Source organism: Oppia nitens, unplaced genomic scaffold (assembly GCF_028296485.1).
Source record: "Oppia nitens isolate AA-2021 unplaced genomic scaffold, nextdenovo-longstitch-racon4-pilon3 scaffold9_pilon_pilon_pilon, whole genome shotgun sequence".
Taxonomy (NCBI): Eukaryota; Metazoa; Arthropoda; class Arachnida; order Sarcoptiformes; family Oppiidae; genus Oppia; species Oppia nitens.
The window spans coordinates 2,023,716-2,048,360 of NW_026533253.1; the positions used below are offsets into that span (position 1 = coordinate 2,023,716).

General features: G+C 22.9%; 2 protein-coding genes across 3 annotated transcripts; both read left to right on the top strand.

Annotated features, from left to right (window-relative positions):
* Window positions 1-3,831: 3,831 nt before the first annotated feature.
* Window positions 3,832-6,512, top strand: LOC128964733 (uncharacterized). The gene is made up of 3 exons (XM_054311370.1): window positions 3,832-4,000; window positions 5,872-6,045; window positions 6,097-6,512. Exons 1-3 carry the CDS (start codon window positions 3,832-3,834, stop codon window positions 6,510-6,512), a joined length of 759 nt encoding a protein of 252 aa, XP_054167345.1.
* A 9,437-nt stretch (window positions 6,513-15,949) lies between these two features.
* On the top strand, window positions 15,950-18,435 carry LOC128964537 (homeobox protein Nkx-6.2-like). 2 transcript variants are annotated; one of them, XM_054311159.1, is made up of 5 exons: window positions 15,950-16,357; window positions 16,436-16,781; window positions 16,837-17,006; window positions 18,047-18,084; window positions 18,160-18,435. In XM_054311159.1, exons 1-5 carry the CDS (start codon window positions 16,166-16,168, stop codon window positions 18,323-18,325), a joined length of 912 nt encoding a protein of 303 aa, XP_054167134.1. In that variant the 5' UTR covers window positions 15,950-16,165; the 3' UTR covers window positions 18,326-18,435. The 2 variants fall into 2 exon arrangements, with proteins under 2 accessions (XP_054167134.1, XP_054167133.1); XM_054311158.1 differs by having other exon boundaries at window positions 15,950-16,781.
* Window positions 18,436-24,645: the final 6,210 nt, after the last annotated feature.

Consider the following 24,645-nt stretch of genomic DNA (forward strand, 5'->3'; position numbering starts at 1 on the left):
TTTAATAGTATAGATTTTTTGTTGATTATTTTTTAACAACAAATGTAATTTATTTAAATTCTAAGCTTTTAAATAAAAATTAAGAATCTAAATTTAAAAATTTTTTAAATACTAATAATTAAATCAAATTAATTTTTAAAATTAAAATTATTAACAATTGACCGAAAAGTCGTAAAACTATAATAATAAAGACAATAAAAAAATAATAATTTAAATTATATTTAATATTAACTTTATTAATTAATTATATAGATTTTATACATTAAACAAATTCATTAAATTTCTATAAAACAATGTTTAAAATATTTTTTATTAATTAAATATACAATATTTAAATTATTTTATAAATATAAAAATTAATAATATTGTCGTTTGTTTGATATTTGAAATTATATATTTAAAATTATATATTTATTAATTTTTTATTTAATTTGTAGCTCCATTACCATATATTAAACGTAGAATTTTGCGTTTAAAATGTCCTATATGTGACAGCGATGCTATTAAAACAACAGAAGTTTTGGAACATTTATTATTTTGTAACAAAAGGGAAATGAAAAAAGTTAAAGAGCCCTTTCAGCTATCTATGAATTTTGTCATTATTAATTTGGTTTTATATATTCTTGGATTATCAAACAAAATTCATAAAGTTATTCCAATAAACCTAATGTTTTATCCAGGAGTAATTACTCAAATATGGGCTGTTTACGATATAGCTTACAAATCTGTAAATAAAATACAAATTACTTCTAATGATTGGTATTTTATAGATAGATATATTGAATACATCTTAAAAAATTGCATCAAAATTGAAGATATTTACTTAAAAATTTTGCCGAAATTTACAATTGAAGATTTCAATATGGCGTTTGGAAATGATAGAGATTACAGTTTTGTTATATCTGATGACGACATAAATGTTTTAACACTAGCAGATAAAAATCATGCTGCATTTACTCCGTCTTAAATTTATTAAATAAAATTAAATATTTAAGGTTTTGGGTTTTAATATTGGCAATTTTAAATTTTGATTTTTATTATTTCTATTTGTATTATTATTAATTTTAATTATACACTTTGTTGTTTAATGTAATTTTGATTTTAATTAATAATTTAATAAATTCATTTTGCATTTAAATTGTGTTATTTATTAGCAACATAAGCAATTTTTAGTTGAATTTTTTATCATTTGAATTAAATATGGTTTCGAATAATATGATACATATGTATTAAAATTATTTTTGTTTTTATCAATATTCATTAAAATATCAGTTTTATTTATTTTTAAACTTGTGTTAAATGACACAAAATTATGAACAGTTAAATAACAGTTATCAAATTGATTTTTTAAATCATAATCAAGTAATTTTTTAGAATCATTTGTTGTAGTGATGTTATATAAACATATAAAAATTAATAATATATTTATAAGATGTATAGCTAATAAAATATTAATTTTATTCATTTTAAATAGATAACATGGATCCTATTTATAATCTGAATCCTGTTTGTGAAATATGTGGACTACAATTTAACTCTCATCGATTATATATACAACATTTGAGAAAAAATCATAATAATAAAATTACTAATAATCAATGTGATTATTGTTTAATAAAATTTAAAACATCTCAGCAACTTAGAACGCATTATTCATCATGTTTAAATATAATTTTTCCAGTTATATGTTATTATTGTAAAAAAAAATTTAATAATTTATCAACATTTATTAAACACAAAATTACAGAAAATCAACAAATTGGTCTTGGCAAATTTAAAATGCCTACATTACCATTAGAATCTAAATTTCATTTAAGCAAACATGCATTCAAAAATTTTTTAATGCAGTACGAGTTGTTTCCTGAAAAAGATTTCAAAACAGCTGCTGATTTTTTTATGTATTATTTTAAAGATATAAAAGAATTATTAATATTTATACTAAAATCTCTAACTTCTATTAAAGTTCAACTTTGTATACAAACTACATTTTTTAAAGAAGTTAATGGAATTAAAATTTATACAATTTCATACTTTATAAGTGAAAATTTTATTGTGAATAAACACTCAAATTTTAAATATTTAATAAATAATGTTGTCGATTATATGGATAATAAAATTTCAAACTTTGAAGCTGTTGGTTCCGGGTGGACTATTAGTGAAATTGACAGAATTGATTTAAGAATAGCAAATTATAAACCAATCAGAGGTGGCTGTGTTAATAGTATTTTACCAAAACAATTACTAAATAAACACGCAATAATTTCAATTAAATCAAATGATAATAAATGTTTTTTATATTGCGTACTTGCTTATATTGCAAATAATTATTATAAATATAACGATAAAAAACGTCATAGAATTGAGCAATTAACACAAATTTTACCTTTTAAAAAATATATAAATTTAAACAATATAGAATTTCCACTTGATCTTAAATTAATTAAAAAATTTGAAACTAATAATCAACATCTAAATATAAGAATAAATATTTACGGATACGAAAAAATAGTAAATGATTTTTCAATAGTACCTTTATATATATCTAAAAGAACTTCTAAACATACAATAAAAATATTATTTTATAGAAACCATTATTATTTAATAAAAAATTTCAATGCTGTTTGTGGTAGTTATAGTTCTAGTTGTCATCATTTTTGTGAAAACTGTATGACAGGTTATCGCAATAAAATGTCATTGAAAGAACATAAAAAGTGTTGTCAACATTTCAATGCAACAAAAATATCTATGCCTAATAATAATATAATGAAATTTGAAAAAATCGAATATATGTATAAAACACCATATGTAATGTTTGCAGATTTTGAATCTTTATTAATAAAAGAAAAACAACAAATTAATACTAAAACATTTCAAACTCATAACCATATTGCATCCGGATATTCGATAATTGTAATTAAAAATAATAATGATATTTTTTATAATAAATCTTATCGTGGACCTAATTGTTTAAACCATTTTATTGACACACTATATTTAATTTATTCAAGAATAAGTGGTGAATTATGCAACACAAATAACATGATAATGAATGAATCACAATATAAAGAGCATAAAAAATCAATTGTTTGTCACTTATGTAAAAAATTATTAAATAATGATAAAGTTTACGACCATGATCACTTAACTGGTTTATATAGAGGTGCTGCGCATAATTTATGTAATTTACGTTATCAAGTACCAAAAAAAATTCCTTTATTTTTACATAATTTAAAAAATTATGACTCGCATTTTATAATTTCGAGTCTAAATTCAAAATATTTCAAAAAATGTAGTATAATACCACAAAGTATTGAAAAATTTATATCTTTTAGTATTGATAACATACAAGTACTAGATTCATATCAATTCTTAAGCGAAAGTTTGGATAAATTAGTTAATAACTTGAAAAATTCAAATGGGAAATTTGAAATAACAACAAAAGTATTTAAAAAGTATTTTAAAAATAATGAAAATATAGATATTCTTTTTAAAAAAGGTGTATTCCCATACGAATACATGGATTCATGGGACAAATTAAATGATAAAAAATTACCACCTATTGAAGCATTTTATTCCTCTTTAACTGATAAATCTATTAGTATAGAAGACTATTCATTTGCTAAAAATGTATGGTCATTATTTAATATTAAATCTTTAGGCGAATATCAAAAAATATACTGTTTATTAGATACATGTTTGCTCGCTGATATTTTTCAAACATTTAGAAATACTATATATAATACATATGAACTCGAGGCTACTCACTTTTATAGCATACCTGGTTTAGCATGGACTGCAGCTTTAAAATACACAAAAGTTGAAATAGAATTAATGACAGATGTCAACATGTATATGTTTATAGAAAAAGGAATAAGAGGTGGTATTTGTAATACAATGAAAAGACATTCATTAGCAAATAACAAGTATTGTAAAGATTATGATCAAAATAAACCTGAAATTTTCTTAGCTCATTTTGATGTTAACAATTTATATGGAAAAAGTTTAAGCGAAAAGTTACCATTAAAAAATTTCAAATGGGAATCAATAAGTAAATTAAATAATATTGATTGGTATAATATTGAGACAAATACTGAAAAAGGATATATTCTTGAATGTGATTTAATTTATCCAAAGAATTTACATGAGTACCATAAAGATTTCCCATTAGCACCTGAAAAAAAGAAAATTTCAAATACATTACTAAGTAGTTATCAAAAAAATTTATTGCAAAAACTTAAATCATACGGTTACAAACGTACAGCTACTGAAAAGTTAATGTTAACTTTATATGACAAGAAAAATTATATTATACATTTTAAAAATTTAAAATTATATTTAAATTATGGATTAAAATTATCTAAAATACATAAAGGTATTTCATTTACACAAGACAATTTTTTAAAGTCTTACATAATATTAAATACTAATTTACGAAAAAAAGCTAATAACGATTTTGAAAAAGATTTGTATAAATTGATGAATAATTCAGTGTTTGGAAAAAGCATTGAAGATAAACGCAAACACATGGATATTAAATTAGCTCTAAATTGGAAACAAGCTGAAAAATGTGTTCAAAAAATTAATTATGAAACTTTTCAAATTTTATCACCTAATACATCACTAATAAAAATGAAAAAAATAAATATTACTTTAGATAAACCTATTAGTATTGGATTTTCAGTTTTGGAATTATCAAAAGCATATATGTATTCAATGCATTATAATTTATTTAAAGATTATTATAAATCTAATATACAATTATTATATACAGACACTGACTCATTAGTTTATGAAATAAAAACTAATGATATTTATAAAGATTTAAAAAATGAATTTTTTCCTATAATGGATTTTTCAAATTTTTCTAAATCACATGAATTATTTAGTGAAAAAAATAAAAAATTAATTGGTTATTTAAAATCTGAATATGGTGATATGATTGTTAACGAATTTATCGGATTAAAAAGTAAATTATATTCAATAAAATATAATAATACTCTTAATAAAAAAGTTGCTAAAGGTATTAATAAATCTATAATAAATAATTATTTATCTCACTCAAATTATCATAACGTTTTATTTAACGAACTTTATTACAATACAAAAATGAATCGAATTCAATCAAAAAATCATAGTCTTAAAACCTTAAAATTAAATAAATTCGTAATGCATCCGTTTGATGATAAAACCTATTTAATGAATAATGGAATCAATAGCCTACCATTTGGTCATTTTAAAATATTATAATTTATTTTAATTTTATAGATAATAAAAAAGAAAAAAAAAATAACGATACTAATGCCAAAACTACAGAAATAAATACATCAAATAATACTAATAATATTAAAGATAATAATCAAAATAATCAAGAAAAAATTCAAGATAATATTCAAGATAATATTCAAGATAATATTCAAGATAATATTCAAGATAATATTCAAGATAATATTCAAGATAATATTCAAGATAATATTCAAGAAAATGTTAAAGATATTGTTATTGACACTAATAAAACAATAATAATTGATAATAATCCAGCTGAAAACAAAACAATTCATGGCTATGTTAGAGTTAATAACAATTCTAATAAAAATAATATAAATTTCAATCAACAATCAAAGGCTACAATTATTGAAACTAACAAAAGTTGCAACATAAATAATGTTACAATAAAAACAATTCAAATGCTAAAACTCGTATGTTATGGAATCTTAAATATAATACCAGTTGATACTTATGTAATCGAACCATATCATAGACTTGTTATAAACATTAAAAATGAATACAATTATCCAGCTTATACTTTGGGAGAATTAATGCCAAATTTAGAGTTAAATAATATAAAACTATTTTGTAAATTTTTTTGGGTAGACTCAGACACAAGATATATTCGTTTAGGTTTATCAAATCAATCTCTAATTGAAAGGAAAATATTACTAGAAAATACTAAAATTGGATATTCCTTAATTGCACAATTAAAGCAAGGAGAAGAAAGAGGACTAAATGGACCATCGACTTATACATCAAATTGTCTTGTTCCTAGAGGTATATAATAACAATTAAATTAATAAATATTAACTAATTTTTAATTATTAGACAAACAGTTACGTGTTAATTTAGAAGATGGTGCAAAATTACCAACTAAGGCAACACCTGATAGTGGATGCTATGATTTATTTTGCAACCAAGTAGGTACATTGGCTCCAGGTGAAAGAAAATTAATCAAGACTGGCGTCAAAATGCAAATACCACACAATTGTTTTGGAAAAATATTCTCAAGAAGCTCTTTAGCAATTAAAGGAATTGATGTAAGCGCAGGCATTATTGATGCTGATTTCACTGGGGAAATATTAGTACTATTAATAAATAACAGCATGGATAACTTTGGCTATGTTTTTGGAGATAAAATTGCTCAAATTGCTATTATAGAACATAAAGATTTGACAGCATTTGTTGGCCCAATATTAAATACAAAACGAGGTATTAAAGGATTTGGATCATCGGACAAATAAATAATAAAACTAATACATTTACTTTTATATAATTATTTTATTAAATATGGTGAAGGGAAATTTTTATAAAAAATATATAAAAAATTATTAATCAGTTATATAAAAATAATTTTTGTAAAAAAAAATATTATAATAAAGCATTATATTAATTATTTTCAGTTGATTTATTTTCTGTAAATAAAATTGAGACAATTAGTAATATATAATTAATTTGACCCAATTTTACTTACTAGATAGCGTCTATAACATCCTCATAATTTTCGGTTATATTAGTAGTTGAAGAATCGCAGACATCTACGCTTTTCCAATGCTTTAATGTGTTTAGTATATTTTTTAAATCATTTAGATTTTCTAATGGAAACCCATATTGAATAAACATTTCTTTGATATCATCTTTACTGCGAATAGCTTGAGATCCTAACAAAGATTTAATATTTTCTGCAGCTTTCAATAAACTATCAAATACATAATCAAATTCTTCATTTAAAATAGTGTACACAGTATTGCGTGTACATTCAGATTTATAAAGTTTATTAAGAGATGGTTGATCTTCTCTTATTGGCTTCATATTAGCAAATGACATTTACTTATTGTATAGTTACTGATGAGTCAACTTGATTTTTTAATTGATCATTTAATGATTTGCAATATGTAAATAGATATTCAGCTTTAGTTCTAGCACACAAAGGTTTATAAGTTGACTGTAGTCTGTCGTGAATTGCACATGGATTTATATTTAAGTCTTTTGTCTGTATAATCATTAATTCAGCATCTGATGGAATTTTGTTTTCACATAACTTAAATATATCAAGGTTTTCAAGTTCAACAATTAGTTGGCCAAATCCAGCTTTATATAGCAATCCTTTTATTCCATCGTCGTTTTTGCAAATACCAATATATTTGGCATTATTATCACTATTTAAATGATATAATGTTTTTAATACAGAAATAAATTCACTTGTCGATAAACCGTATTCAAATTTTTTATTAAATTTTATTCCATGTTTTTCATTTTCTAAATAATCGATTAAAAATTGATTAGTTACGTCAATTTTATTTTTGTTCATACGACAATTAAACGGTATTGAACCGCTTATATTTTTATAACAAAATCCAATTTCACGCAAAATAAATTCACAATCAACTTTAAACCCATTTGAACAAATTATAATTTTTATATTTTCAAAATTTGGGCAAATAAAAGCCATTTTAATTACGAATCATTTTCAACATTTTTATTTATATAAGAATTTTCAAGGTAATTGCATCAATATAAAATGAATATTTATGATATATCTTTTAAACATCCAAGGAGATTTTTAATTTATGGACCATCAGGCTCTGGAAAAACAACATTTGTTGTCAAATTATTAGAAAATATGTATGAATTATATGGATTTTATTTTAACAAAATAATTTATTGTTCGGGTCAGGGTTTTCCAAATATAAATGAAGTCCATGAAATAAGTATTCAAAAAATTGATAAAATAGATAATAATATCCTTGATAGTTTCTCTAAACATGAAAATAATTTGTTAATTATTGATGACAGTATGCATTTAATTGGAAATGATTTATTAATAAGTGATTTATTTACTAAAACTTCTCATCATAAAAATATTACTGTAGTTTTATTAATTCAAAATTTATTTCCAAAAAATAAATATATGCGAGATATTTCAACAAATTCAACATATATTATATTAATGTCAAATCCTCGAGAAAGCTTACAAGTAAAAATATTAAGTAATCAAATTGACAGTTTAAATCCTAAATTTATTTATGAGTCATATATAGATGCTACTAAAAATAAACCATTTAGTTATTTATTTTTAGACTTTGATCAAAATACTTCTATTAATATGAGAGTTAGAACTAATATATTTCCTGGTGATAATGAAAAAGTTGTATACATTAAAAAATAATAAATTTAATAATGTATTAAAGTGTTTACCATATTTAAAAAGATTAAGTTTAGCAAAAACGTTAAAAAATAGAAAGAATATAATAAAAAAAGCAAACAAATGTGTAATAAATGCTATATCAGAGATAGCAAAAAACTGTCTATATGGAAATATCCCTTTAAAAACATGTGATTTTCAAAAACTAAAAATTTACAAAAATTATTTAGTCAAACTATCAAAAAAATCAACAGTTTTAAAACGAAAAAAAATCTTAAATCAAAGTGGTGGTAATATCATTCTAAAAATATTACTTCAGCAAGCGTTATCTCATCTAATGCAATATGCTGGTAAAAAATTATATAACAAATTAAAATCAAAATGAGCTTTAAAAAAATGAAACTTGTAAGCTCAGATTTATCAACTGATAATAAAACTAATGAATTTTTGAATATTCAAAAAATTCAAACAGATCCAAATTTATTACAAATAAATAATTTGGATAAAGAAATTTATATAATTCTTAACAGTAATTATAATGAACGTGATAAAGCAAAATTATATGCCGAAGCTTTAAGAAGATTTTTAGTTTTTAAAAGAAAATTTCAAAACATAGAAGAAAAAGATTATATTAATGTAACTAATGCAATAACAAACTTGCCAGCTATTATTGATCCAGATAATGTATTAAATTTTGTAAAAAAGTCTAGAAAAATACGTAGTAAAATACCTAAAAAATTACCAAAATCAAATATTATTGATGATTTTAATCCTGTTTTGGTAAAAAATCCATTTAGACGTAATAAAAGGGAATTAATTTCTACACCATCTGAACGGAAGCGACCGAAATATAATTCAGATAAAATACAATCAAACAATAAAGTAAAAATAAGTCCAAAAATTACGTCCACTAATAAATTAAAAATTAGTCCTAAAATAACTTCTACTGATAAATTAAAACTTTTGAAAACTAATAAAAAATATAATTTACGTAATATTAAAAAATTAAATTTAAAAGATGTTAATTGGGAAAAATATTAATAAAATAATATCAAAACATTATTATAATATTAAATTATCTTCAAGTTATAGTGGAATTAATAATTTATATAAATCTGTAAAAAATGAAGTTCCTTTAATTACTAAATCTTATATAAAAAATTGGTTATTAAAGCAAAAAGTTTATGCAGTTCATCATAAAGTTATATTAAATTTTAATAGAAATCCAATTGTATCTAAACATATTGATCATAATTGGCAGGCCGATCTTATGGAAATAAAGCACTTTGAAGCAAACAAAAATTATAAATATATATTAATTGTTATTGATAATTTATCTAAATTTGCATGGGCAAAACTTTTAAAAAATAAAACGGCTAAAAATGTAAAATCTGCTTTTTTAAAAATTTTTAAGTCTACTAAAAGAAAACCTACAATATTATCTACTGATGCTGGTCGTGAATTCACTAATAAATATTTAAAAAAATATTTAAAGTGGCGAAACATTAAACATTTAGTTTTAAAAGATACAGCAAAAGCTAGAGTTGCTGAACGATTAATACAAACATTAAAATCTAAATTATATAAATACATGTATAAAAATAAAACTAATAAATTTATTAATGTTTTTGATAGTGTAATAAATAATTATAATAATACAGTACATAGTAGAACAAAATATAAACCAATTGATGTTACAAAAAATAATGAAAAATATGTTTACAGAAATTTATTTAAAATTTATAAATCACAAGAAAAACAAAAATTTAAAATTGGTGATATTGTTAGAATACAATTATTAAGAAACATTTTTCAGAAAGGATATATACCTAATTATAGTGAAGAATTATTTATGATTCATAAAATATTATTTACATCTCCTTATTATAAATATAAAATTAAAGATAAAAATAATCTTATAATAAGAGGTTCATATTATGGGAATGAATTAATAAAAATTTAATAAAAATGAATTATTTTGAAAATGATGACAAATATTTTTATTTAACTAATGATAATAATGAAAGTATTATAGAGGTAGAGTATAATCCTCCAATTTCATTTAAACAACCTCAAGAATGTGCTTTAACTGAGCTAATTATACCGAAAAAACTTGAGTTAAAAAAGCCATTAGAAAATTTAAAATTAATATTTCATTTTAAATGGGTACCTGAAACTTTTTATGGAGATATAAAAAATGACTTTGTTGATACTGACCAAGATAAATTAAGTAATATAACCAAATATCTTGTTGAATTTGACCCAACTTATTCCCTGGGTGAAAATATAACTGAAGAATATCAAATAGTACATAATAAAGAAATTCATTGGAAAGATAATTTAAAAGATACCATAAATAAAATTAATTCAAAAATTGAACAGTATATTAAAAGTAAATATCCAACTGTTTATATTATGCCCTCATCAAAAACATCAAATTTACCAAAAGTTTTATTTAAAAAAATAGAATGGTCAATAAATAACATAGAATTTGATTTTGATAAAGATAAAAATTTATATAAAATTAAAAATGGTAATTTTTATATGCCAACTAAAGAATGGTTTAATTTATATGATGATATTATAATATCAGATAAAGATTATTATGATATGGGAAAACCAATCAATAAAATACCAATAAAAAATAATCAGAAAAAAATTAAATATTTTTTGTTAAGAGGTGTATTTTACATTGATTTCAATGAAAATTTAAAAAAATTGTTAGGTTTTAAAAACTATTATCTTGGAGAAGGAGATGAATTATTTGATAATTTTAATTTATATGAAAATTTTGAATCTCAAAAAAGACATTTAAATGAGTATGAACCTGGAATATTCAAAACAACACTTAGTGAAAGAAATGAAATAATAAGTGACATTCGCCCTTTAAGTATTACAAGAAATATAAATTATTTTATAGTTTATTGTAATTTAATTATTGATTCAAATTATCAAAATAAAAAAACTAATATTTTAAGAATAATTCCGACAAACTGTACCGAAAAAGAAGAAGTTATAAAATATGATTTTAATATTAAAAATTTTATTCCTTTAAAATATAATCAATTTAACTCAATTAATTTGATAATTACTGATGAAGAAAATAATGTATTAACTTTTCGTAGAGGAAAAATTTTTGCTACTATAATTATAAGACCACATTATCATTTATAATTTAGTTCTGTAAAAGTAATCAATATGTTTACATGTTTAAAATAATGGATTATAGTTCTTATTATTGTGCTCAAGCAAAAAGTAATCAAAAAGGCGCTGGTATACCAATTCAAGGTATTAATCAAATAGAGCCATCAAATATTGATTTCTTACCGCAAAAATCAAAAAGTGTTAAATCAAAAAAATTAATTAATAAAATACGTTTAAGTAAAACAAAACATTCTTCAAATAAATCAATAAAAAAACGACCATCAAAAAAGTTTAAGAAAAAAAGGATTATAAAAAGAAAGAAAACACGAAAACTAAATATTTTTAATTAATAATGGCAACAGAAATATTAAAAGAAGAATTAAATTTGTTTGAAAAAGTAAAGTTTCAAGGAGCAATAGAAAGTCAACAATTACTTGAATACAGACCAAAATCAAATGTTGTTGATTCAAACACAATTGACTTTGAAATTCAAGCATCAGCAGACGAATATATTGATATGCAAAATATTTATTTAATGCTTACTTGCAAACTAACAAATAGAGATGGGACAAACTTTGGTGCGGCAATTAATAATTTTGCACCAACAAATTATATTTTAAATACATCATTTGATCAACTAGCAATATACTTAGGCTCTACATTAGTTAGTCAGGCAGCACAAAATTATAATTATATGTCATTTATTGAAGCAGTTACTAAACAATCAAATTATTCAAATGGGAGCGTAACACCGTCAGGATTTGTTACAACATTTTGGACACCAGCTTATAACTACGAAAATCCAAATGAACATTTAGTAACGTTATGTAATTCTAGTAAATCAATGCAATTTTATGGAAAATTACATGGGCCAATCTTTACATCAAACAAATTACTTATTAGTGGTGTACCTATTAAATTAGAGTTTACTAAAGCAAATGAAAGATGGCCAACAGTTTCAGAACAGGCAGCAATGACAGCAGATCAATATCCATTATTAAAAATTACAGATATGAGTATTTTTGCTAGGAAAGTAAAGGTAACACCAAGTTTACTTAATGCACACGCACAAGCATTAAGAATATCTAATGCACTATATCCAGTAAAGCGACCTAATATTAAAGTAATTAATTTGACACAAGGACAATCAACTTTTAATATAGATAATTTATTTCTCGGCCAATTGCCTAGTAAAATTATATTAGGAATGGTTGATGATGCTGCTTATAGAGGAAATAGTTACAGAGATCCTTTAAGATTTCAAAATTTTAATTTGAATCACTTAGTTTTGAATGTTAATGGGGAAATGGTTCCAAAATTACCATATCAACCAAATTATACAACTGATTTATTTTCTAGAGAATATCATGATTTATTGTTAAATTTGGGTTATAACTTTGTTAATAATCCATCACCTATTGATGTTAAAAATTATAAAAATGGTTTATGTTTATATGCATTTAATTTAAATAATGATTTTAGCTTTACAGATAAATACATTAATTTACCTAAAAGTGGATATATTAATGTGCATTTAAAATTTTCAGAAAATTTAGCTAATGCTATTAAATTAATTTGTTATGCTGTTTTTGATAATACTATTGAAATTGATGAAAATCGAAATATAACTACTGATTATTAAATATGAACACATATGACTTATTAAGTTTTATTAATCAAGATAAAATAGCTAAAAATCAATTTTGTGGAGTTTTAGCTTTAGATAAAATAACTTATTTGAAAACTAATAAACCTTGTGCATTTATTGTTAACACACACAAATCAACACAACCTGGTGAGCATTGGTTTGCTATTTATGTTCCCATAACTGGACCTATAGAATATTTTGATTCATTTGGTAAAAAACCATATCATAAAGAAATATATACTTTTATTAAATTAAATGGTAACAAATTTATATTTAATCACATACCATTGCAACGCATTTTATCTACTACATGTGGCTATTATTCACTTTTTTATATATTACTTAGAACAAGAAATTATTCTCTTAAAAATATATTAAAGTTTTTTTTACATAACAGATTATTAAATGATAAAATAATTATTAAAATAATTAATAAAATTAAATAATGAAATCTGTTAGTTTTAATGATAATGTTAAAACCAAAACAATGTATGTTTGGTCATATGCTTCAAAACAAGCAAGAATTTCTAACTGGCATTGGATTATATGGAACAGACGTATACATGAATATAAATGTAAACTAATTGAAGAAAATATATCATACGTTTTAGAAAAACAATTTAGAGAAAAAATATTTAATGAACGTTTTAATAAATAAATGTAAAAATTTTCTTAAAATAAAAAGAAATTTTAAAATATACAAATTTTTAATTTTTAATATATTTTTTAAAATATTTTTTAAATACATATATTTATCTAATTTAGTTATTAAAAAATCACTCACTGCTACATCTTATTTACAACCATTATTAATGAGAGCGTATATCAATGTGTTGATACAATTATTGAATTAACTATTTATATATTGATATAATTTACTGGATATATGTGAGAATGAGATCTTTTAGTAATAATATATATAATATTATAAGCAATATAATATGGTTTATTATTATTATTATTATTATATTATTATTGAGATAGCTGTGAGTAATCAATAACATATTTAGATGGTTAGAGACCAGTGTCGGGTGTAATGTCAGTGCAATAGTAAAAATGCTATGAATTGAATGGTTTTGGCAATGATTTGAATGATTCAATGAATCAGTTTTTCATATATAATAAAACTTAGATAATAAAAGCAATGGTTTATGCATGAGATCAGCTTATAAAATGTACGTTGACTTCAATGGTTGACAATAGCGCTATAATAGTCAAACATATAATGTTGCTCTTTAAATATCAACAGGCAATTGATATTTATACCGATATGGCTTATAAACCATATATACAATATTATATACAATTTTATATACACACAACACCATAGACTAGCAAACATAGGCAATGCCAGCAAACAGTATATCTATTGTATGAATATATTGTAGATCCCCTGCGATAGATCCGATATTTTCTATTTAATAGGCTTTAAATACAGGCAAAAGGTTTTGCATGTGTTAAAGTGATTATTGTATGGCTGAATGGGTCGGCATAAAAAATGCCAACCCATGAACGGTTGGCACCTTTTCCCAGAGCTAACATTACTGGCATTCAGATCAATATGAATGCGACCAAACATTGAGCATATATTGTATATATATATTGTGCTAAATGTTCACAGTTTAGCTCATCTTTTATAATAATAATAACATAATAGGCTAATGACCAGAACGGTGTGAAAATAGCCATAAGAATAACACATTATTATTGAATTATATACAAAATATATACAATATTCACCTTATAATACCATTTATGTCACATTTACTATACTGTATATCCAATATATTATACATATCAACGTTTAATACGAAAATCACTACAGTATTCATATGCTTAATACATTCACGTGTTTTACGATAACTTTGACACTAAAAGAAGTCAATTCATAGCACTTACCAATCAGACTGTTGTTAATTTTTAACATACATAACATCACTTAAGCTATCACACACACACACACACACACACACACACACACACACACACACACACACACACACACACACACACACACACACACACACACACACACACACACACACACATACATACATACACATACATACATATAAACATACACACATACATACATACATAGAATTGTGTTGACTCAAATGAAAGTGTTGAGAGTAGTGTCTTGGGATGCAATCAAAAGTGATGTCTTAGTGGTGAGAATCGACATCAAAGATCAAAGTGATGTACAATTTTTAAGTCCTGATATATGTATAAAAATTAGCTAAAAATGTTATAAATGTTGTAAAAAGCAATAAATTAGAGCTCGACTTTGATTTATTATAGGTGTTGAACATAGTTTTCATAGCATATTAATGGTTATAATACTTGAATTTAGTTTAGATATCATTTAGTTGTGTCGCGAGAGAGTCCGTATCATATGATAGGCTCTTTAGTTATCATGTCATCCATGTTGTTGTGTTGTCTTTAACTAATATAATTGTATCACAATTTGCAGCTTTCGGTCAATGAGTTTGCGTACGATTTGCCAGAGTTTTGTGTAAGAGTTGCGCTCAGCCTTGCAGTCAATGATGAATGAGTGACTGCAAACTTACCGATAGTTAAGTGGGTGTTATTTCTCAGTGGCAGAGGTGGAGCTCCAGCCGATCCCAACACCTCAACAAACCCTATGCTGTTTCCGGACTAAACTTAGCACTCATTTATGGCATACTGTCAGGCAATGACTGACTGCTCTCATAATAGTTGTCTGTCATCTCTAATATAGAGTCATTGGCTAATAGTGAGAGTTATTTTAACAATCATTGAATTCATTGAAATTATTGTTGAATTTATTGTAGACTCAACTATAGAGTCGTGTAAATAAAAACTTTTTAATCATTTTTTCTTTTGATGTATATTTTGTGAATTATTATTGTGAATAATAATAATTATTATTAGTGTAATGATAAGTTGATAATGATTATTTATAAGTTGTATTGAGTGAGATGTTAGAGTTGGGCAGTCCATCTGGACCGACCCCATCAAATTTAGCCAACATTCCCCACACGGCTTCATCAATGTTGTCGATGATTAACATGAATATGCACGACGCGGCCACTGCTCGACAAAATGCCTTTCATTTGTTGGGCTCATCCACCGGACCCCTGTCTGCCCTTCACTCGATGACTGACCTTAAAGTGAATACCGGTGTTTCTCCGTCATCATTGACCACAAACTCTCATTACTCTCGTTCTTCTCCTTCTCTAAACATAAAGCAATCCATAGCGACCACAACTGCTTCTTCATCTCCATCAGCCATTAGTTCTTCGTCCACATCATCAGCCGCTTCGGGAACTTCTCATTATATCCACGATATTTTAAGTCGTCCATCAGCAGCATTGGCGGCAACACAAACAAATACAGCGTTCAATACAGCACTGGCAGGTGCTTTACCCCGATTCAGTTTAGGTGCAGCCGCTGTTGCCGGAGGAATGTATTTTAATCAAGCGAATGGTTTGAGCCATAAGTTGGCCTCATTGGGCGATCTTTCTGGTCGACACTTATACTGGCCCAGTATGGTTCAAAATCAAGCACTTTGGAGGGAACGACTAGCCGGTGCAGGTAGTGTTTGATTTTATGTCAATCATTTTTATTAAATCATGAAATGTCCACTTAGTAAGTCAAACATGTATAGACAAAGACGGCAAGAAAAAGCACACCCGACCCACCTTTTCGGGACATCAGATATATATTCTGGAAAAAACATTCGAACAAACAAAGTATTTGGCCGGACCTGAGAGGGCCAAACTGGCCTATGCTCTCGGCATGTCTGAGAGTCAAGTCAAGGTAGGCCTACATTTTATTTCATGTTTCAAATTACACAATAATCACATTATTTTATAAAAAAAAATATAAACAATTTTTTGTGTCATTTGAACCTAATTTAACTCAATGTGCCTATTATTTTATCATTAGTTTAGTCAGATATTTAATTTGATATTAAATGTTTTCATAGACAAACATAATATCAATATCTATAAAAAAAACAATTACTTGTATATAATTTATAAGTTATATATTTAATAAAATACACAAAAAAGTGTTTATTATTGTGGCTGAGAGATCGCCCACACATTATTATAACCATATGATTACATATTTAGAAAACGTTTCTTTATTTTATGGTTCATATCTTGCCTTCAATTTTAACAGTTTTATCGCTCTTATTATGTACTCATATGACACTTAATGTGAAACAAAATGTTTAGTGATTATATTATAAAGCAATTGTTGTTAAAGTGTTTTATATATGATATTTGTAAACTTATTAATGTTAAATAATATTATATCACTTAGATTTTTTTATTATTGGTATATAACATATAATTCAGATAAAGTGTATTACAAATAAATATTTTATTACTTTTATGTTATAACATTGTTAGTTATATTTTGAGTTTAATCATAACAAAATAAACCAATGTTTGACATAAAATTAATAATAAATTTTTATTTGGATTGATATAATTAAGTTATTGCTCTAGAATTGGCCCTAAAATAGTAATTTAATAAATTTTATAATAAATTAGAGTACACTATATACAATATCTACATTATAATAATTAAAATATCATCCAAAATTTACTACACTATTAACTTATATTAGAGATACTTATTTATGCAACTTTATTTACTGTAGCTTAGATAAAACATCAGTCGATTTTTTAAATAAATTTAAATATAAATTTAATAAACTAAACAATTTTTTAAAAATAATTTTATACTATAAATATATTTTACATTATTTTTTCTTAACTATCAATTTAAACTTAAATAACATAAGATTTTATGCTTAATTAAATGAAATTTATGTTTTCAAATGATAGGTATGGTTTCAAAATCGGAGAACCAAATGGAGGAAAAGGTGAGCAAACAGTTGTTTTCAGTAGAGTTGAGTCCATAAAAAACAATTGAATCCAAACTCTGAACCAATCGTTAGACACGCGGCAGAGATGGCCACCGCTAAGAAAAAACATCAAAACAACTTAGACCTCTCGGGACAGGAGGACATGTCATCCGACGAGGACACCGATGAACTCACCGAAAATCGACTTAAAAAAGATCACCCGTTTTTGACACATTCTATGGCATTACCGCCGAGTTAGAGGACAAACCAATAAAAATATAGACACTTTATATGTGAAGTGCAGTTAATTGTATTTTTATCATTCATATAGTGTTTTCAAATAAATAGTGCAATAATAATGATAATAACCATTGGATCACTTGTTGTGATTTTTTCCAACACATCTTTTAATATAAGTATTAAATTATTATTTAATATTATGTATTAAATGTATTGTTTAATATTTCATTTTATTTTTTTGTCAAAATATTTCTTTTGAGTTCATTAACAAAACCCTAATTCAACAAAATATAAATAACTTAAATTATTAGCTATTGTTTTGTAAATATAAAATTAATTATAAAGTAATATTTATTTAGTAATTAAATAATAATATATCCATAAAATATATAATGAGAGCAAGTTTTCAATATATTCTCATTTTTTAATAATACAGTAATAATAATATAATGTACTTTAATTATTATTATTTTAATATATGACTGACTAATTGATTAAATTGTAAATTTTACAACAAATTAGCTTAGATACCAACAACAACAAAATTTACACAATAGTAATATAATTATACAAAAATTTAAGTGTTTTGACAAAAATTGAAAAAGTTTTGTAATTAAATTAGTAATTATTTAAATAGATCTTATTATATCTATTAATATAATGTATTCTCATATTAACATACAATCAATTAAGTCAATCGTATTCTTAAAAATTATTGTAAATTAAGTATATAAATTGTAACATTATATAAATACCATTGTAAACAATTGACAATAAAAATAAATTGAAGCGATCATTAAATAATATTTTATTTCATTAATTTTTTATCATTTTTTTTATTGAAGTGTATAAATAATTTTCTACACTAATCACAAGCAAATCATTTGTATTAAACGCGTGGCAAATATCAAACAATATTTGCCAAAACACTATATAAATGAATTTTTCTATAAAAAATTTAAAGTACCGTAAGTTTTTAAGCTTATACTATACAGTAGTTTAACTTTAATGTTAAGCTAGACTCTAACTGTTAGAGTGATTGTTAGTCTCTATTTTAAAATAACATTAATGTATTGTAGAATATTTACTTATAATTTATAATTTTTAAATTAGGTTAGTTTTCAACAGTTTGATTAAAAAAGTGCAATTTTTTATATATCAAAATTCAAACCAATGTTAAATGAACTAAATTTTTAATTGCTTGATAATATTTAGACTTATAGAATAATTATGATATAGATTTTGTTAAATTTCGAAAAATTACATAGTATAAATCATATAGTATTTTGAAATAATAAATTTATATATAGATAGAGCAGATTATTGTATTGAATAAAGTAACAATTTATGACTTATACAGTAAAGTAATATAAATACTGTAAAATAGCATTACAAACATTATATAATTAAAAGTTTTCACTATAGTATAGCTATTAAAATTTTGTAGTATTTATTTTGTATATCATAAGTGAAAATATTATATTATGTCTCACGGGTAATGCATTCAATTCATACAATACTATACAGTATTACATTACTTGATTATACTATATATGACACTATTTGTAACAAAAGTTACTTATTTATGACTTACTATCCATTTTTATCATAGATTTCTCTGGAGTCTCCTTAAAGTTAAGTTTTTATTAAATTTCATTTCAGGTTTATATATATCATAACGATTTCATATTATATTCTATAGTGTTATATCATTTCAATGGCAATTACTTTAAAACTTTGATTACTAACATTTCTTTATTGTTTAGACACTTTTCATTTAATGTTTAGCTCTAAATAACGATAATTTATCATAAAATATACTATAAATATACGGTATATTATATATAGAAGACATCATAAAATATATTTTATTCATTAGTATGAATGCAATATTTAGAGACATAACTTCTTAGGAAGATCTAAATAATTAGTCGATTGTTTAGATTTATAGAAAAAACAGTTATTTAAACGAAAAATATGATATGATATGAAAACACTTTTAAATCCTATTTTTAAAATCTTAGTTAGTGTTGGCAAAAAAGAGAAATTTATAAAATAATAGAGAAATTTCTAGAAAGTTTCTAAAAGAAATTTCTATCTTTGGGATCCCCATGGTTAATTTTGTTCTCTCGATATTTGTTATCTTGTAACATTGTTATTACAAGTAATAATTAAGTATTATTATAAGTATTTTAATTATTAATTAAAGTAAATATTAATTTATTTAATTATATTAAACTATGATATAATAAAATGAATAAAATTTTACAAAACTGATTATTATTGGATAATTATAATTATTTATATAGGTATCCCATTTATATAATATTATATGTACAATATTATGTCTCATTAATATATTTATAGTATTTCCAATAAATATAGATATGGGGATCCAATAGTATAATATAAGTTAAATTTCTATAGAAATTTATTCATGGGAAATTTTCTAGAAACTTTCTATTTGCCCATCTCTAAATCTCTAATCTTAGTCCAAGAAAATCCTAAATTATTTTAAATTATATGTAAATTTTTAACAATTATAATCACTTATATGTGTAATTCAAAAGACTCAAAATATTAAATAATCTTATTTTTCAACTCATTTAGGACTAAATTATTAATTAATTTACTAATTTCAGTCTTAATAAATTATGTCTTTGATTAACTCAATTTTTGTTGAAAGATAATTACAGTATTTATATAGTAAACAATATTTTTATATAAGTTTAAACTTTAAAGCAAAGTTTGTAAAATTTTTATTGAATTTTTTGTTTTAAAAAAGCCATTGATTGTATATAGCGAAACATCAAAATGGTTTTAATGTTAAATTTTTTAAAGTGAAAATGATTTAATTAATATTTAAAATTATTTTTGTTATTTTATTAAAACATTATTTAGCACATATATTATGCCGCATGTTATTTAAATATAATTTAAATAATTGATTAATCTATATTTCATATTATTTTTATATACCATATCTAGTGTTTATCAATAGCTCATGTTATAAATTGCTATTACGTATACAATTTGATTGATTGGTTTATTTTATCATTTAGTGGTCGCTAAACTAAAAACGGTTTGGATTTGGGTTAAAATTTTAGTGTAAAAATAAAGCATGGTTTCGGTTTATTAGATTTCTTACTTATTTAAATTTATTAAAATATTATTTTCAAAATTTAGTGCACATTCTCTTAAAATCAAAAATTATTTGAAAATATCATAAAATAAATAAGTTTAAATTTTTAAAAATTTATTTAATTTTAATATTATTATTTTATAATTTTAGTTTTGAAATTGACTTTTTGTTAATCACTAATTTATTTATCTAGTTATTAATTTTTAAAAAATATATACATTAATGTATTAGTTACATTAATTATAATCGTAGTTACTATTTATTTTATTATTAAATAATAAATAAATATTTATATGTACATATAATTAATAACTATTAATGATAAATAATTTAATAAGGAATAGTGATTGTTTTAACTATTAATAGAAAAAACAGTATAATATTTAGTTATAAATTATATTATCCTAATAATTTTAATATAATAGTTTTGTCTGTTTGTTTGTTTGTTTGTTTGTTTGTATGTGTGCACACTTCCTCAACAACCATTTTTTAATTCAAAGCTAAAAATATATTGTTATATTTTCAATTTTAATTTAAAGCAATATTATTTCTATGGGAAATTTTAAATGATTATTGAGCTCAGGTAGGTTTTAGGGACAGGTAGGCTGGTGTCGTGTAATTACACTTTGCTATATTATATGAGTTACAGGGCACCGGGAGGTAAGCTACCTGTGCTAAATTTTTGCAAAATTTTCTCAAATGCAAAAATTTTCAATTTGTGTTAAAATTTTCAATTTTAATTTAAAGCACTGTTATTTCTATGGGAAATTTTAAATGATTATTGAGCTCAGGTAGGTTTTAGGGACAGGTAGGCTGGTGTCGTGTAATTACACTTTACTATATTATATGAGTTACAGGGCACCGGGAGGTAAGCTACCTGTGCTAAATTTTTGCAAAATTTTCTCAAATGCAAAAATTTTCAATTTGTGTTAAAATTTTCAATTTTAATTTAAAGCACTGTTATTTCTATGGGAAATTTTAAATGATTATTGAGCTCAGGTAGGTTTTAGGGACAGGTAGGCTGGTGTCGTGTAATTACACTTTGCTATATTATATGAGTTACAGGGCACCGGGAGGTAAGCTACCTGTGCTAAATTTTTGTAAAATTTTCTCAAATGCAAAAATTTTCAATTTGTGTTAAAATTTTCAATTTTTATTTAAAGTAATGTTATTTCTATGGGAAATTTTAAATTTTTGTTGAGCTCAGGTAGGTTTTAGGGACAGGTAGGCTGGTGTGTCGTGTAATTACACTTTGCTATATTGTGTGAGTTTATGGCACATGTTAGCTACATGTGTTAAATTTCAGTAAATTTTTTTCAAATGCAAATTTTTTTTCGCAAAAATTAAATTTTCAATTTTTATTAAAATTATTTAAATATATATAAAAACTAAAATTTCTCAAAAGTTTAGTCGAATTAATGTGTATTGGTTCAGTAGTTTTGTTACATTAGGTTATGTAGTAGTTGTATAAACAAATTAAGTCTCATTCAAATTACTTATAGTAAATATTTTTAAATTAGTAAAAGAATTGCACGGCTATACATGTTGCTCGGGACAAACTAGTTATTATTATTATTATTATTAACTAAGATTTGGTTGTAAAATATTGTATGCAAAATAAATGAGTTTTATATAACAAAATGTCTTAATCTTTAATAATCTCTAAAATTGCTGTCAATCTTATTCTAACATCTGTTCATATATTGATTTCTAAGTCATAATCATTTATATTAAGCGTTTATATAATGTAGTTTTGCTTTAATAATTTAGACATTAAATATTTAGCTAAAAATAAAGCATTTCTATTAAATTGACTCTTAAAGCCTATAGTATTATAAGTCAACAGAAGTTTTTATTGATTTGAGTTTTACATAAATAGTGGATAATTATTTTTAACAAACATAAATTATAACTATTTATAAACAATAATAGTCTATTTTATCTCCCATCTGTATAATTAATTATAAGATAATATATTTATTTTTTTAATAGTATAGAACTTAATTGCAAATAATTAAAAGATCAAAATTAAATTAAATATTAGATTTACTAATTAGTTTTAGTAAGATATTTAAGAAAAATTCAATTTATTTATATCAGATAATAAATGTAATTTTGATGACACAAAAATAAATACTGTATTTAAAACAAACTTATAAAATTTGTAACAACACATATTGATTTTTCATATATTTTGTATATCAATAATTATAATAATTTGAAAAATAAATTTTTTATTGGAAAACAAGTATTTTAAAAATTGAATTAATATAACAAATTGATAAACAAATATTTCATTAATAAAAATTTTATTTTACTATATTTACGATAAAGGTTTATAAAGGAAATACTGATCTAATACAAGTAACAAAAATATTTCATACAAAATATTCATTTAAATGTTTTAAATTTATTTAAAGAATTTTACAATAATATTATATTAGAATATAAATCTTAATATTGAAAACAAAGTAAACTTAAATTAATTAAATTAGAATTAAAAATAATATAAATAGTATAAATAGTATTAACAATTTTCACATTTTAATTTATAGAAATACATGTAAGTCTTAAATAAGTTTTAATGAAATATACAAAATTCAATTAAAATTCTGTTGTAATCTTCAAAATGTTGGGTCAATTTTAAAGTAAAAACATACCAACAAATAAAAAGTTAACTGTTATTAAAATATAAAACTTTAATACGATATGTTTGTGCGTATAATTTAATATGCAATGAAAATATGAAATGTAAAATACATTAACTACTGTATAGTTTTATACTAAATGACTTTTTTATTACAAATTAAAAAATGACTATAAATTTATCACTCATTTTCACGAACTCCTGAAAGCATTAATTGTCTGAATTTATTTCCGTCTGTCTTTTGGTCGGATTTTTTTTAATTTTGAAAATCTTAAGTCAGATTTGGATTATACATCAAAAATAATATTTAGACTATCAGTATGATATCTAAATTATCCTAAAATATCTAAAAAGGTGGCCAAAGTATAAAAATGATTTTTTTAAAAGTTTAGACTTCAAACATCAAAATTTAATCTGAAATGTTGTTTAAAAAAAAAGTTATGATCTATATCTTAAAAACAAAATAGCGGTCAAAATAAATATATTTACATTTTTAAAATTTTGATTTGCAAATAAATATCAAAATATAAATGAAAATATTAAATAAGAA